Source organism: Epithele typhae (assembly GCF_022376455.1).
Source record: "Epithele typhae strain CBS 203.58 chromosome Unknown BXZ73scaffold_112, whole genome shotgun sequence".
NCBI classification, from domain to species: domain Eukaryota; kingdom Fungi; phylum Basidiomycota; class Agaricomycetes; order Polyporales; family Epitheliaceae; genus Epithele; species Epithele typhae.
Window position 1 is genome coordinate 22,051 of NW_025954303.1, and position 15,574 is coordinate 37,624.

Here is a 15,574-nt window from a genome sequence, read left to right on the forward strand (position 1 = left end):
ACATCCCCCGAATCCGGGATGCACGCCGCCTCCGAGCAAGCTCGTACGCAGCATTACGAAGATACTTAGACAGGTCTGGCATAAATTCATCATCATCATCCGTCCTAATCCGGTCAAGACGCGAGCATGACCCTCCAATCCAGCATAGAACACCAAGGAATTACATATAAAAGTATCCAAATGGGGGACCATCCGTACACCTCATCGCGTCCTCGTCAGCGCGGGCGGCGAAGGACTAGCCTCACACCGCCTGGTCCCCGGACGAGGACGACACGCTCCGACGCGTTCCCGAGAGCGTTCCCTTCTGATCCTCGTCACGATTCCCAACGACGAACCGCGTCGTCCTTCCGTCGTCCACCGTCACGAGCTCGTGCGCCTCGACCCCAATGAAGATCGGTTGACTCTTCTGTATGACGCGGGCGCGCGTCAGCGGCGCCTGCGACAGGATGAGCGAACGAGAGTGTGCTCACCGTGCCGGCGCCACGCATGGTGGATGTAGATTCCGTCGTGCGGAGCATGCCGACGGCGAAGCCGCGCTGGGCGTTGGGCTCGGTGCCGCCGATGGTGCCACGCGCGACGTGGAGGCTGTGCGGGCCCGACTGCGAGCTAACGTCGCGTTTCCAGACGTCGCGCGCGTTGAGGGAGACGAGGAGGGAGAGGGAGTAGAATTTGGAGATCGTGAGGTTGAACACCAAGTGCAAGGTCGTCGTCTGAAGACGGTGTGAGCGGCGCGTGGGAAGAGTGGGAAGGAGATGGAGGACGTACGATGCGGAGGTACAGAGCGAGGTCAACGATGTTCCAAATGAAGGTGAGAAGGTTCGTCTCGACAGTGACTGCGGTTGTCCAGATCGGTACTCAGAATCGCGCAAACTGGAAGAGATGCTCACGACGAATGATCTTGTCAACGAGCGTATCGGTTGTTTCCATTCCGCTCTTGCGCTTGCTCTACACCCACGAGTCAGCACCAGACGAAGAACGTCAGTTCATCGGTAGAGTAGCACTCACCAGGAAGTACACGAGTGTGGTAGTAATTAAAACGTCCGCAGTGACCGCGCCAATGCACCAGACGATGATGACGTTCTGGAACTTGTAGAAATCGAGGGAATAAGGGATCTTGTGGACGGAGATCGTCGCTCCAACGGCACCGGCTAAGTAGAGAAGTGAGCATTCTAGATAATCCAAGTTAACCCAATGTCGCGACGACGTACATATCTGCACAAGAGAGAAGAATATGATGGCTGCGAAGATCCACATGCTCCTCGTAATGATTTTGATGCGCCATGCGAAGAACCATTGGACAAGCATGGCGACGACACCCTGAAGGTATGTGTTCGTCAAAACATTGGACGTGTGAGCTAAATCATCCAAGGACGTACAGTGGTGATCGGTGTTCCCTGGGCCGCTGGAAAATGAAACGTCTGTGAGCGAGGGATAAGGTATCGAAAAGCTATTACGCGTCGTACCCCATGATGCATGCAACAGGCCAAAATAATCCCCTAGAACAACGGGATCTCAAAAAATAGTAGCATCCAGAACATGGAGGACGTACCGAAGTTCTGGACCAGAGGGATGTAGATAGAGATGATGTTCAGGGTAGTGTGCACGGTCTCAACCACTAAACAGGCGCCAACGAGGGACCGCATCCACAACGGATCCCTGTGAATTGTCAGAATAGAGTAAATGGCGCTGGCTGCGAGGCGGGCTCACCGTTGGAACGAAGTGAAGTAGAGGAACATGTGCGTGCACAGAACTCCGTACAAGAGCGTGTCGAACACGACGGCAAAGAACATCGGGCCAAAGCTGAAAGGGTGACTATGAGCCCCAGGCCTGTCGCCATCTCGAATGCAGAATGAGGACTGAGCTCACTTTACAGACACGCTGAACGGAGCCGACATCTTGGTAGCAGCTGGGGATGTGACGGCGACGTGGATGGGGGGTGGCAGCAGAGCACAAAACGCGGTCTTACCATCTCGCCCTTATGTGTGTGCAGAGTGCGACGAGTGTCCGAGTATTTCCAGTGGGAACTGCTGAGTCCGAGCACCGCGCGGTACGCGCGACAACCACTGGGCCGACACGGTGTCGATCACGGGGAGCTAAAACTCGGCGCTGCGGCGTAATGGAGGCAGGCCGCGGGGACCGTTGACAGTGCATCATTCACCTGTCCAGGCACCCCCAGCTACGACGATATCCGTGGCGCGTTCGAGGCGTGCGGATGCCTACGCTCTCGTCGAAGACTAGCGCGACAGAACAATCTGCTTGATTGCGCGGCGTCATGAAAATGTTGCTTCCCTTCATTGTCTTTGATGCCATGCGAATAATGGAGGCATAGGAACTTGTCACTTGAGTACCCAAGCAGACGAAGGCTGCGGAGGCTCGGGAAGTAGGATTGAATACTAGTATGGCTGCACCAAGGAGACGACACAACACAACGCGCGGGTGCGAAGCGTGGACTTTGGGGTGGGTCTGAAACAGCCGGCTTAAAGCATTAGGCTGGCATCGCAGATGTGCACAAGGAGATCTGGAACGAGTCTTGGTATTCCTAAAGGGGATCGGTCAGGTGGTCACTGGTGGTCAGCGCTTGGACAAATTGCACATGCCGTAAGTCTGCGCAATGTGGTGGAGGCATAAACTGTAAGCCGGGCACTCCTCGCATTAGTGGGGTGAATTTACCCACATTGATGCGGTTGGCTCCTCGAAAGCCTGATGAAAGGCATAGAAAAGCGACCCACTCGCTCAATGCTATGATTTGTCAGCATAAGTACATGGGGCAGCTGCATGGCGTGAACTTCGACGCTCAAGATTCTCTTCCTGTGATGTGCACAAACCTCACCGGGGATCACTCGGGAAAACGAGGGAAGCGGGCGATCGAGCTTTATGTACACATTGCGATTGAGGAGAGAATGCTGAGGATCTACGGCCTAGGTTCGACTCGGCGTCGTGCTTAACGTTTAAGCTTCAAGGGGCGAAATCCAATCCCACCGCGGTAAAACCATTTCCTACCAGCCAGTCGAGTCAGTATCAGTTCAAGAAGAAACAAGGATGCTCGGATACATCACCGTGATGCGTTAGCATTATGTAGTGTTCAGTGCTTTGAGAAACTCTACGGAAGGGGGCAACACACGCCGGAAAACGCTTTTTTGTGCCGGCGGTGTGGTTTGCCTGGGGACTTGGAGCCCTCATCTGACACAGGCGATAGTGAAGCTGTTGGGACGTCACTTGCAGTAACTTGCCAAAGCAAGCAGACTCCTGGCAGGACGGGCACTGGCTATCGTGTGATAAGGTAGCGAAGAAAGTCACTGGTTTTTGGGGATAGCTGCAAGCAGGATGTAGTACCGTGGACGTACCAAATGAAGCGGTGAGAGTGACATGTTCCATCTGACGAGTTCAAGACGGCTCGTCAACAAGCGTTTGAACGCATATTAGTTCCCGGCCCGGCTCCCGGTGGTCTTACATCAGCAGCTGGGCTTAGACTCGAAGTTGCTGAGGTCGGGGTCGAGGCGTGTAGACGAACTACACCTCTTGTTTCTTTACCATCACCACCACTTCCGCCTCCTACTTGTTCTCGTCGCTCTCGTCCAGCTGAGGCTCTTCCTCTCCCTGTTCCGCTTTCTTCTGTAGATCTCACTCTTCGCTGGCACTCGTCGATCTTTGTCCGCTGAGCCACCCATGTCTGCTGCATTTCTGCCCGTGCTTCCCCAGGACGATGTTGCGCGGGCCGCCCAGGTAACGGCCACCTCGTTTACGCCCTTTTCTCTCTGCGGCGTGCTGACCCGTTCACATAGCTCATCCAGCAGACGTACGCCCCACAAACGCATCCTTCTTCGGACGACCAGCGAAGGCTGCAACAAGAACTGTATGACATACAACGACGTCCGGAGGCTTGGGGTCTTGTCCTCCCGTTTCTCAGCAATCCCGACCCAAATGTCCAGTTCTTCGGCGCACACACCCTTCAGGTCAAGATCGCCCGGGACTGGTGAGTCGTGTCCTTGTCTTTCATGCACAGTCTCGCTGGAACCGCAAGGTATCCTCGGTTTACAGGGATAGCGTGCCCGAAGATGCAGCTGAACAACTTCAGGATATGGTGCTGCAGCTGACGGGCCGGGCGGTGACAAGTGGGCAGAATAAAGTAATCCTCCGTAAACTCTTCGTTGCAGTGCGTCCACACCCCCCTACATGTACAAGAGGCGACGCCAACGCCCCCGCTGTACCTACAGATTACTACCCTTGCAATGAAACTCCATCCCCGCCACCCATCCCGCTGGCCAGACTGGCTGCGTGAATCAGTCGCAAAGCTGTCGTCCATGGGCGTGTCTCGCGAACCCATGCTCGACTTCCTTGCGATTGTGTCAGAGGAGATTTCCTCGGCAGATCTGCTTCCCCCCACCAAGTTCGTACCGATAACACACGCGCGGATCGGTTCTGATGGCTGTCTGCACGCAGGTCACAGATGCAAACAACACTGAACGAGGCCGCGCCCATGGTCGTGGAAGCCATCAGCGGCTGCATCTCGCAGCCGCCAGCACATCGCTCGGCCAGCGAGCTCAACTCGGCCCTCAAATGCCTGCAAGCGTGGATGCAAGTGCTGCCAGCCAACCAGATCACACCACTCATCCCCCAGCTCCTCGGTCTGATGGTCCCCACGGTGGAATCACCCCCGGACTACGACGAGGCGACGTTCGTCGGAGCCTCCGATGCCCTCCAAGAGGTCCTCTCGAGCTCCGCGCTCGCCGACGGCATGGGCCCCAAAACTCTCACCGAGCCCCTGCTGCTCTGGCTGGACCGCTACGGCGGTGCGATCGTCCAAGCGACCGTCGATGGCGGCTTCGTCGACGGCGTCTCGCACAACCTGTGCAAGCTCCTCGTCGCGCTCGGGGACCACTCCGCGATGTACTTTGCGACGAACATCGCTGCGCCCGCGCGCGTGCAGGCGCGGCCACCGCCGTCGGCGCTGTCCCCCGCTCTGCCGTTCCCGCTCCCGAGCCCGCTCCCGCAGGTATCGCATCTCGTCCAAACGTTCCTGCGGCTGCTACTCGCGTACACGGCCCTCCCGGGTTTCTATGGCGCGGACGAGGAGGAGAGCGAGATGACGCTCGGGTTTTGGTACCTGTTCCAGGAGGCGCTGTGGAACTCGGATTACGGGTTCGATGTCGCCGAGGACGGGGACGCAGGAAACGAGGGCGAGGAGCGCGAGCGGGACATGATGCCGGTCGCGAAGGCGGTGTACACGGAGCTTGTCTCGGTGTTGCGGAGGAAGGTGGTGTGGCCGACGAAGGCGACCCTGGCGACGTGGACGAGAGACCAGCGGGACAAGTACCAATCGTGAGTGCGCTCCCGTATAGCCGTTGCGTCTTCTAACGATATTATCAGATATCGTCGAGAAGTGGGGGACACGCTTATCAACGCGTATGTTTCCCTTCCGCAGCTGTGTCGTGGAGTGACGTCATATTTCTCGCAGGTACTATGTGCTCAAAGACGACATGCTTGCGTTCTACGTCAACGATGTGATGCAGCGGCTTGCCACGCAGCGAGAGCAGGATGGCTGGGAGGTGAGTGTGATCGCTCTGCAAACCAGCTACGACTGACGACGGGGCAGGAAATCGAAGGGACGTTGCACTGCGTGATGGCAGTTCAGGAGGCCGTTCCCGTCGAGGACTCACCACATCTGCGTCATCTCTTTGGCCCGGACGTACTCAGTCGCCTCCCAAAGGCCGGCGACGAGCGTGTCCGACGCACGGCGCTGCACTTCATCGGCAGCTTCGCCTCCTGGTTTACCACGCAGCCCTCGCAAGTCCCCGGCTCACCGACCGCGTCCCCCTTGATGAACGCGATCACCTACGTCGTCTCCGCGCTCCCCGACCCCACCCTCTGCCTGTTCGCGGCGAACGCCCTGCGCGACCTCTGCGACGCAAATCGCACCGCGCTCGCGCCACACATCAGCGCCTTCGGCGAGCTACACGCGGGCCTGACCGGGATCCCGGACTCCGAGAAGGCAAAGGTGCTGCAGTCCATCGCGAGCGTCATCCAGGCGCTGCCGCCGGCGGAGGAGATTCCCCCGGTAGAGGCGATCGTCGGCCCGGTTGTCGCGAAGCTCTTCGACGCGCTGCAGGGCGCGGCGGGACTCCCGGACGACGCGCGGCAGCTCGCAGTGCAGCAGCTCGAGACGCTGACAGGCGTCGCGCGGGGCCTGACGCGCGTCACGGACTCGCTGCTTGCGCTCGACGAGTCTCCGGACGTGCAGGCGGCGATGCAGGAGATGGCGGCGGCGCGGGAGGACCCCAGGGTGCTGAAGTTGCGAGAGGCGATCTTGGAGGGCGTCAGACGGTTGGTGGACATGTGGTCGACGGACGCCACCGTCAGCGATGTGAGTCCGCGGACCTCCGTGGTATGTTTGAGTGCTGACGACTGGTCTCCAGGCGTTGAGCGACTTGTTCAAAGCCATTACGGCGCTCCCGTCTGACGTGACGTTGATCTCGCTCCCGGCCCCGCCGTTGCTCGAGCTCGTTTGCGTCGCGGCGCAGAAGCAGCTGACTGCTGTCTGGCTGACGCTGACGACGATGCTGATCATTCAGCTCAATCCGCCCTCGTTGCTCCCAGCGACCTTCAAGCAAGAGCCCACTCCAGAGGCTCAAGAAGTTGCGCGGAATGTGCTGTCGGTGCTCCTGCAGACAGTGCTGACGGTGTTCTCACAAGACGGCGTCATGGCCTCGGTACGTTTGTCTCTCACTACGTCCCACGCCCATCTAACTCTCCCGCAGAACCCAGACATCGTGCAGGCGTTCTTCGGCTGCATGGACTCCGTGCGTATCCTGCACCGTTCGAGTGCCCACCCGCTGATAGTTCCCCTGCAGTTCGTTCACCACTTCCTCCACAATTTCTACCGCCTCCCACCCGACCTATTCAACGCGCTCATCCAGTGCGCCACGAGCGCGCTCGCACTACAAGAGCGCTATTCCCTGGCATCCACGTGCACCTTCCTCGTGCGTTATTCCCCTCCGTGTACCCCCACACACTGACGCCTTGGTTAGGCGGCAATTATCAACCGAACCTGCATCACCGACGACCTCGGGGCCGGGAAGACGGCGTTCGCGCAGACGCATGGCGCTGCGATCATGCGTGCGGTGCTCTTCGGCTTCGCAGGCGTCGCGCCGCGGTCGGTCATGCAAAACCTGATCGAGCTGCTGTCGACGATGATCACGCGGTACCCGCTCGAGAGCAAGCAGTGGATCACAGCCATTCTCTTCGCGGTATGTCAGCTGCGCTTGGTGCATGGTGTGCGTGGCTGACTCGGTCCACAGGACGACTTTTACCCCTGCCGCGCAACCACTGAGGCGAAAAACAAGTTCATCAAGACCGTCTTTGGCACTCGTTCGATCAAGCGCACACGAGACGCAGCCCAGCAGTTCACGCTGATCGCGCGCGGCCTGGAGGGCTCGAACTTTGGATATGCCACCGCGACCTAGACCCCCTCATCTCCCTCTGACCGTCGTTCGTATCGCACGCCGTCATACAATAATGGAAGAAGTGTATATCCTATGTATCCCTACACACATACCACTCAATCCGCATAGGCCTCTCGAATGTTATCCTACCCGACGACCTTCTCCTTGCGCCGCTGCGTCTGCTTCCGCCGCGAGACCGTCTTGCTCTCCTTCGCCGCCTTCGCCCGCGTCTTCGCCCTCGCCACAGGCCTGGGCTTCAGGAGTTCCAGCACCCGTCGCCGCCGCTGGCGCAGGACGCGCTGCGCCAGCCGCTCGTCCTCGGACAGCTCGCCCTCGTCACCGTCGTCGAACGAGAAGATGGTGCCGGTGCGCTTAGTCCGACGGTTAGTGCGAGGGTCGACGGGCCCTGGCCCCGAGTCGCTTGGCTCATGCTCGTCGAAGGACGCGTCGAAGATCACTGTGCTCTTGCGGTGTTCGAACGCCTGCACCGCTGGGGTGCGCGGCGTCCCGCGTCGGCCGAGGATGGGGCTCGCGACGGCGAGCGATGCCCGCCGCACCACGCCCGCCGCGCTCCGGATCGCGTGCACCACGCCGCCGCGCCGCTCTTGTCCGACGCGCGGGGTGGGCTTCTCAAAGTCGACGGCCCCAGCGACGGCAGCCATTGCCTCTGCGAGCGTCTCGTCGCCCTCGCCCAATGTGTCGTCCGATGTGTACGTGTCGTGTACTCGTTCCGAACTCGTACGCTGCGTCGGCAGCGGCTCGGGGCTCGCGTACTCGGGGACGGACTCGAGCTCTTGGTCAGCGCCGGCGCCCGGGAGGGTCTGGTCGCAGAACGTCTCCTTCTCGGTCCGGACGTGCACGGATATGCTGTTCCGGAGCTTGCGCGTAGGTGGGAGAGTGAAACTGTCGTTTGTAGGGCCGTACACCGGCGGGCTCGCGTCCTTCTCGATGGCCCCCGTGGGTGATGAGTCCGGCGTCGGGGGCGGGAGCCAGTGTGGGGGTCCGGTGCCCGCCCCAGTGCCGACGACGGCGTTGAGCGCGTTGAAGAAGTTGGACCGGATCGACGCCGTCCAGCTCTCAGACCTCTGCTCTTGCTCCTGCTCCTGCTCTTGCTCTTGTTCTTGCCCTTTCTCCTTCTCCTCCCCCCTCTTCGTCTCCTGACTGTCGCTGCTCGAATAGCGCTGTATCTCGCCGGGATACGGCAGCGGCTTCTCTAATCGAGCCTGCTCCTCCCGCTCCCACCCGCCGCGCGGAGTCTCTGCATCTTCAGCGGGCTCCACGGCTGCGACTCCGCGTGCGCGGGGGCCAGCCCCGGCCGGCGCGCGAAGTACCCGGCCGGCTCCGCGGCATCACCATCGCCGCTGTCCGCTGAGATGTCGCCCGGGCGAGGTTCGCGATCTGCAGCGTCCGCGGCGTGTCCTCCAGGCGCACGTCGACGAACGGCGTCCCGGGCGTCACCTGCGGGAGCGACGGGTGCGCATACGCATGCGACTGACCTCCTCGGTCCGGAGGGAGAGGGTTCGGCCAAGACCCGTTGATGTCGGTGAAGCGGCGGTCGCCGGGTGCGTCTGGTCGACGGCCCGTTCGCGCCTGCGCCAGACGGACCATCCAAGCCCGGAGCAACGATCCCGAGCCCGCGAGGTTGCGGTGCCGGCCGCTCTCGAGGGTGGTCTGACGTGAGAGGCGCGGAAGGCCGTGCCAGGGTTTCTCCGTGGCCCGGCGGATTGGGCGGCCCGCTGACGACGTTGTTGTTGGTGTTGTTTGTCGTCATCGTCGTCGCGGTGCGCGGTAAAGCGGCGGGTCGGAGCCACCAGGCGAGGACCGCGACGACGAAGCCGAGCGCCGCAATGCCGAGAATGCGATCCCGGCACGGAGCTGTTTCTCGTGCTGCTGGAGCGCGGCGCTGAGATTGGCAGTGGGGGCGGCAGCGGCGGAGGACGAGGTGGTGGTTGAGCTCGCAGTTGTGGTGGTATCGAGGGCGGTGGTCGTAGTGGATGGCAGACTTGAAGGCAGGATAGATGTGGACGTGGACGAGATGAGCGGCATGGACGACAGGGACGACAGGGACGACAGGGAGGGCATGGACGACGGGGACATGGAAGACAGGGATACAGACGACAGGGATGTGGATAGGGACGTGAGCGACGGGGACAGAAACAACGGGGATATTGATGTAGATGTTGGCATGAAAGTATCAGAAGGGGTTATAAAAGATGAATCCAGTGTCGCGAACGTCGTGGGCACAGCAGAAAGCGGTGCTATTGAGGAAGCCCAGTCCACTGAGGTCATGGGTGGTGCCGTTGCGAAAGCAGAATCCAGAGTTGCCGGAGGACCCAGCGAATCGACCAAAGGCAGTGTTGTCCCAAAGATATTGACTTTGGTGAACGTAGTGACCACGATGTCGGGGAATGCAGTCTGAGCAATGATCGGAGGGCCGTCCACTCGACGACCTGTCGTGCTCACCGTCACATCCTAAAATCGACACGAAACGTCAGAGTTTGTCCACCGGTAGTAGACGTATGTATACGTACCGGTCCCCCCGCATCGTCTGGCACCACAATCTGCCCTTCCCTTCCCGAACCCTCCTCCCCTTGGCCCGACAAGTCCTGCCAGCCCGGATCGCCTTGACCGTCCAAACCGTCCTGACCGTCCTGCGCCGAGGTGTCGGCTTCCCCATCCCCAAGCCAATCACCCGGCCTGATCAAGCGAGTATCATCCACAACCTTTGGTGCGCCCCTGGCGCTCCCCGGGTGCGGGTGCGGTCCCTCGGCGGCCAGGTTCTCGGTCTTGCTCTTCAGCGCGCCGGGATGGGCCGCGACGACCTGCCCACCGGGCTTGACGAACAGCGACCCGCCGCCGCCGCTCACCGCAAGCCGGAAGTCGCGCGCGTGCCGGACGCGGAACGAGGGGAGGTGGTGGCGCATCGCGCGAGCGGGGGGAGTTGGGAGGGTCGGGCTTGAACGAGGGAACAAAAAAAGGAGCGAGCGCGCCAGGCGGACAGTGCGTGACCAGCACGGCGACGAAGAAAGCGACGGCGAAGCAACAGGGCGGGAAAGAACGTCGAAGGAGGGATGGGGAGGACGTGACCGCCGGGGTCTTGGGGAAGGCGAGCGAGCGAGGCCCGTCTTGACTGTGCTCGCAGAGGCTGACATGGTGCTTGCAAAATGGACTGACTGACGTGCTGACGGACCGTGTAGCGGGATGCGCACATGGCAGACGTGCTTTGTTCAAAACCAGGCCACTACGAAACATATGAGTGAGCAGGCAAGTTGGTCGCTGTTGAAATATGTACCTGCTCGATGTACCTCAGGGCGCAGAAGTTGCGAACTTGATGATGCCACGGGCACATGCGTCGTACCCGGGCCGATGAAGGTCAACAAAGGATGCTCGCATTCCAGCCGCGACAGAAAGCCACATGTAAAATACAACGTCGAATGACTACTGCGACCAACACTAGGATGTCAACAAGCGCGACAACGACAACGGGCATGAGAGTAACGATAGAGCAGGGACGACAGATGGACGGACAGAAAGTGAGGGACAAGCAGGCAAAACAAGCAAACTACAACAGGCGCATCATTGGAAGCAAAAGATGGCACCACGGCCGGCAATGGGAGCGTAACAGTACTTGGAATAGCATGATCCAGAACGGGACGAGCGCAAGGTCCCCAACGTCTAACACCAACGACGACTTACTTCTCTCTCTCTCCCCATGCAGCTCTCCACGAACACAGGACCAAGGCTCACGTATCGTCCGAAATGATGTTCCCGATGCTCAAGGGGTTCTTCTTCCCCACCCCGCCTCCACGCTCCCCGCCCGCGCTCGACCCCGGCGGGCTGCTCTTGATCGGCGCGAGCTGGATCCTCTGCAAGCCCTGCTGCTGCCCCTGCCCCGCCTGTGGCGCCGCATACGCATACTCCGGCTGCGCGTACCCCTGCGACGGGTGCTGGTGCTGGTGCGGGTGGTGCGGGTGCGGGTGTTGCTGATGGTGCGGGTGGTGGTGCGTCGGCGGGGGCGGCGCCCCGTACTGTGGTTGGGTTCCCCACGTGCTCTCCGCGGGCCCGGGCGGGGGCGGGGGCGGGAGCGGGTACCCGCTGTAGCCCTGCGAGCTGTGGTGGTGCGGCGGCGTGCTCAGCTGGTAGGTGTGCGGCGGGGGCGCCCCGCGCGTCGCTTGTTGGGTCTGTGATGGGGGAGGTGGCTGCGGTTGGCTGCTTGCGTACGACGGGTATTGTGGGTACCCGCGCGATGCGTACTGGGACGACGCGGCGGACGCGGGGGGCGGCTGGGAGTACTCGCTTGCGTACGCGGGTTGGGAAGGGGCAGGAGGAGGAGAGGTTGGTTGAGGCTGAGGCTGAGGGGCATAACCATGGTGGTGCGCAGATTGCGCGGGTACACCATGATGCGATGGGGATGCGGCCACTGGAGCAGGAGGGGGAGCGGGCTGGTGGTGTTGTTGCTGATGGTGGTGGTGTTGCTCGTAGTACCCACTGTACGCCGCCGGAGCCTGAGGCTGAGGGTGCGATTGAGGTGTTGACTGACTTGGAGGAGGCGCATACCCATAATCGTAGCGTGGAGCGGGAGCGGGAGCAGCTGGAGCAGGCGGAGGTTGATGAGGGTGATGAGAGGGAGCGGGAGCAGACGCATAGTGATGGTGGCTGTAGGGGTCGTATGCCTGTGGGGGTGCTGGATGTGCACCCCAGGTTGGGGTCTGTGTAGGTGCCGTACTCGGAGCAGGAGCAGGAGCGGGCGCAGGAGGACTGTATGATGCGTATGGGGCAGGAGGAGGATGATGAGAGTGCTGATGCGGCGGAGGTGGTGGGACGCTGTAGTGATGGGTAGGATGGGCAGGGTAGTGGGGTGCTGGTGGCGGGGCCGCAGTGTGATCATAGTGATATGCAGGGGCAGGAGTTGTGGCAGGTGCCGAGTAACGATGTCGTAAGGCGTAGAAGGGGGAGGAGGAGCATTGGAGGAGTAGTGGTGATGCTCGACCGACGCTTGGTGAGGAGGGGCAGGAGCAGCTTGAGGCGCCGCGGAGGAGTGTGCAGCTCCGAGGGCAGGGTCAATTGATGACCAGGTAGACACGCTGGGAGCCGGGGGAGGTTCCTCCGCACCGGTATCTTCTGATCGAGGCCTCTTTAATCCGCGGTTCTCCATGCTTTCTCGCCTGCTCATGACTCCTGGGGCGCCATGGCCCGCCATGCTCGCCGTGGACTCACGTCTGTGCCTCTCTGCTTCCTGATCGCGATCCCTCTCGACCTCCATCCGATTGCGTTCGCGTTCGCGCTCCTTCTCATGATCTTCCTCTTCATCGTCGTCCAACGGTATTGGGACAGGGCCGAACGCTCCGTGTGGTAGGGGTGCGTTGCCCATGGGAATCGGGATAGCTTGATCCGGCGAAGGCATGGGCCGCTTGCGTACACGTATATCCTTGCGGATACGAATCTTGATGCCCTGGTCAGCCAATGACACCGACAACGGTGTTGACTCTATGATGGCAGGTCAGGAGACCACGTGGATTAACGAGCGAGGGGTTACACACCTTCCATGCCAGGGAACTTCTTTGCCGTGTAAACATAGAAAGGAGCGGAAAAGATAGACTTGCAATGAAAGACACTCGATCTGAACAACGCTGAGGACGAGTTGGAGGACTATGAGCGAAAAACTCACCCAACAACCTCGAACAAACTAAGTTTGAGTCGATAGCTGCCTTCCGTTCGGACGCTGAGGTCGGGAAGACGAAGAAGCCAGCGTCGGTGTTCTGGTTTTCACTATCTTTGAGGTGGTACAATGAAGAGACACAGAGCCCGTTGTGCATCGGGTCTTCCCGTCCTGAAAGGGTAGCTGTGAGTACTTTGTCACGGAGGTAACGAGCATAGTCTGACAGAAAGGCGACGAAAGATGTCGTGAACGATCAGGCAGGTGGAGACACGTCTCCCGAGGACTGCAGAAGCACATATGCATTCGACTTTTTAGCATGCCGGAAAAGGCGACGCAGCAGACTTGCAATACTGTCGCGAGCCCCACCGCTGTGCGGCGTCGGGTGGAAGTGGAAGGAAGCCGGAGGACCGGAGATTCGGAGAAGCTCGGATGAAAGAGGCCTATGCTTACCTTCAGCCAGTGAAGCTCCACGTCTTCATCCGGTTTCGCGAGACTTGCGAACATGAAGTAGTACGGGTTTTGCAGGAAACTCTGAGCAGAAGGTGGGGCGCAGAATCTGCGGGTATACAGGTGTGAGCGACACAGTGTTCGTGATAATGGAAAAGCACCGGGGCCGCAAAATTGCGGTGTATGCGCTTCTGGGCGCGCGAGGGTATCCACATGGTATATGCGTGGAACGACGCGTCGCAAAAAGGGTGCGGAGACTTACCAGGCGAGCTAGCTCTTGAGGAACTGGACTGTGGCCGGCGCGCAGAGGGGTCGATGACGCGGAGTTGGACGATGGGAGGCGGGTCGATGGGTCGACGGTCGGCTGTATGCGTGCTTGATTAGTACGCTGGTTTGGGAGGGAGCATAGGAATGGACCTTTACCGCCTACACCACACATGCGAGCCTGCTTTGGCTCCTGGCGCATGGTAAGTTCATACTCCCTGGGGTCGTACGGGCGAGACATCATTGGGGGCGGGGAAGCAGGGGGCGTCGAGAACCCGAGTGGGCAGCGCGGCGGGACGGACGCGGCGAGGGGCAGGATGGCAGAGGGAGGCGATATATGTTGGTGCGAGAGAAGAGGACAGTGAGTCGGCAGGTACGAGACCATGGGTTTGGATTGGGGGTGGGAAGCGCGACGATGGTGATCGGAGGACTCACAGTCTGTCTCTGTCGTACTGCGAGTGCACGGGCAGCTTGGCGTGCACGAACTGCGCTTGCTCGTCGTCCATCGCGGCGTGGTGGTTGTTGGAGACAGCGAGGACGTTGACGATTCAAGCTCTCCTGGTCGACGTTCAGGTGAGAACCAGCCGTGGGCCCCGACGCACTGGAGCGATCACAGCGGAGACCTCCGATCCTGCTGATCATGCTCAGATAGTCCTCAGTAAGTAGCGGAGTTTAGAATATCCTTACCACTCCTAAAGGATATTCCATGCTCCGCTATGCCGCGCAATCTCCGACTTCTCTCGGGCTTTTGGACCGCTCCCTTGGCTCCTACCAAACATTCGGTCGCTCCCAAGCCAGAACTCCGCGCCCCGAGCCCATGGTCTCGGTACGGGTCTTCCCTTGGCTAGGTTGACTCAACGCGCGGCCTCAGTAAACACGTCCGAGTACTCACAGCATCCGCCTCTACTTATCGATCCTCTGCTCGGAGAAAGCATACCAGTTCGTCTCAAGATTCATAATGATATTCACTACTCTAGTACTCATACAACTAGCCCGTCGCCATGTGTTCATATCGCCATCAAATAGGTATGATATTCAGGCCGTATGTCTCCCCCCTTTCGCTTTCTTATTGTCGGGTACTCCCGGCTGGCTCTTCCCTTTCTCACTTCCCGAACGTTGTAACTCATGGAGCTCGTCCAAAGATATATACCGCGCCGATTATGCGGTGGTCACGCGGGCTTCGTGCCCCGAGTCCGTGGATCTGGCTAGATCGGCATAAAGGCACTTCCAGATGCGGACGTTTTCTTCATCTTCGACTGGGCATCGTTCTAGCGAAACACAAGGCAAAGCGAAGTAGTTCTCTTATCTCAGAGTTTATACTCGACGGTGTCACAAGGCCAAGTGCGTCGTAAAAATGTACCTACCTCCAACGTCGGCTGCAAATATATAGCTAGTAAGTGCCTCGCCCAGAAATATAGCCCACGCCTATACTTCCCGCGCAACGTCTTCCCCGCCCACCGCTGCGCACGCGTGTCGGCATCGCACGACCGCTCAAATACTCAAAAGCGCATCGTCTACGTAGTGCCGAACCTCCAGGGGCCACCTTGCTCACTCGGCCCAGGCGTGTCGCCAAAATGCCGGAGCCCGAACCCCGCCTCCCGCCTGTTCCTGACGGCTGGCTCATCCGCGAACGAAGTTTGGGCTGTGCGTAGCGTGCCCCGATAACCGACCCCCGACCCGGCTGGGAACCACGCAGGTCTCTCTCAGCGTTGTCGCCCGCCCAGGAGCTGGGCTCTCATACCCAGCTGCCGGCGCGGGTGCCCGT

General features: G+C 60.1%; 4 protein-coding genes across 4 annotated transcripts; 1 reads left to right on the forward strand and 3 right to left on the reverse strand.

Moving 5' to 3' along the window:
* Nucleotides 1-241: 241 nt before the first annotated feature.
* Nucleotides 242-1,895, reverse strand: BXZ73DRAFT_107475 (uncharacterized protein; the record flags this gene model as incomplete). Its single annotated transcript, XM_048016911.1, has 11 exons — nucleotides 242-406; nucleotides 471-710; nucleotides 766-833; nucleotides 888-945; nucleotides 1,006-1,148; nucleotides 1,209-1,317; nucleotides 1,377-1,402; nucleotides 1,464-1,496; nucleotides 1,550-1,656; nucleotides 1,708-1,800; nucleotides 1,867-1,895. The coding sequence occupies 11 exons, from the start codon at nucleotides 1,893-1,895 to the stop codon at nucleotides 242-244; spliced, it is 1,071 nt and encodes a 356-aa protein (XP_047871811.1).
* A 1,771-nt stretch (nucleotides 1,896-3,666) lies between these two features.
* Nucleotides 3,667-7,460, forward strand: BXZ73DRAFT_56313 (ARM repeat-containing protein; the record flags this gene model as incomplete). The annotated part of the gene is made up of 14 exons (XM_048021462.1): nucleotides 3,667-3,723; nucleotides 3,783-3,973; nucleotides 4,039-4,153; nucleotides 4,215-4,387; nucleotides 4,441-4,921; nucleotides 4,994-5,319; nucleotides 5,368-5,403; nucleotides 5,456-5,546; nucleotides 5,594-6,361; nucleotides 6,414-6,707; nucleotides 6,756-6,797; nucleotides 6,849-6,977; nucleotides 7,026-7,244; nucleotides 7,296-7,460. 14 exons carry the CDS (start codon nucleotides 3,667-3,669, stop codon nucleotides 7,458-7,460), a joined length of 3,087 nt encoding a protein of 1,028 aa, XP_047871812.1.
* A 125-nt stretch (nucleotides 7,461-7,585) lies between these two features.
* On the reverse strand, nucleotides 7,586-10,363 carry BXZ73DRAFT_107477 (uncharacterized protein; the record flags this gene model as incomplete). The annotated part of the gene is made up of 5 exons (XM_048016912.1): nucleotides 7,586-8,721; nucleotides 8,771-9,110; nucleotides 9,181-9,441; nucleotides 9,786-9,911; nucleotides 9,971-10,363. The coding sequence occupies 5 exons, from the start codon at nucleotides 10,361-10,363 to the stop codon at nucleotides 7,586-7,588; spliced, it is 2,256 nt and encodes a 751-aa protein (XP_047871813.1).
* An 819-nt stretch (nucleotides 10,364-11,182) lies between these two features.
* BXZ73DRAFT_93195 (velvet factor-domain-containing protein) lies at nucleotides 11,183-14,050 on the reverse strand (the record flags this gene model as incomplete). The annotated part of the gene is made up of 10 exons (XM_048026598.1): nucleotides 11,183-11,648; nucleotides 11,679-11,791; nucleotides 11,834-12,238; nucleotides 12,370-12,926; nucleotides 12,980-13,059; nucleotides 13,108-13,161; nucleotides 13,465-13,466; nucleotides 13,549-13,654; nucleotides 13,804-13,909; nucleotides 13,963-14,050. The coding sequence occupies 10 exons, from the start codon at nucleotides 14,048-14,050 to the stop codon at nucleotides 11,183-11,185; spliced, it is 1,977 nt and encodes a 658-aa protein (XP_047871814.1).
* Nucleotides 14,051-15,574: the final 1,524 nt, after the last annotated feature.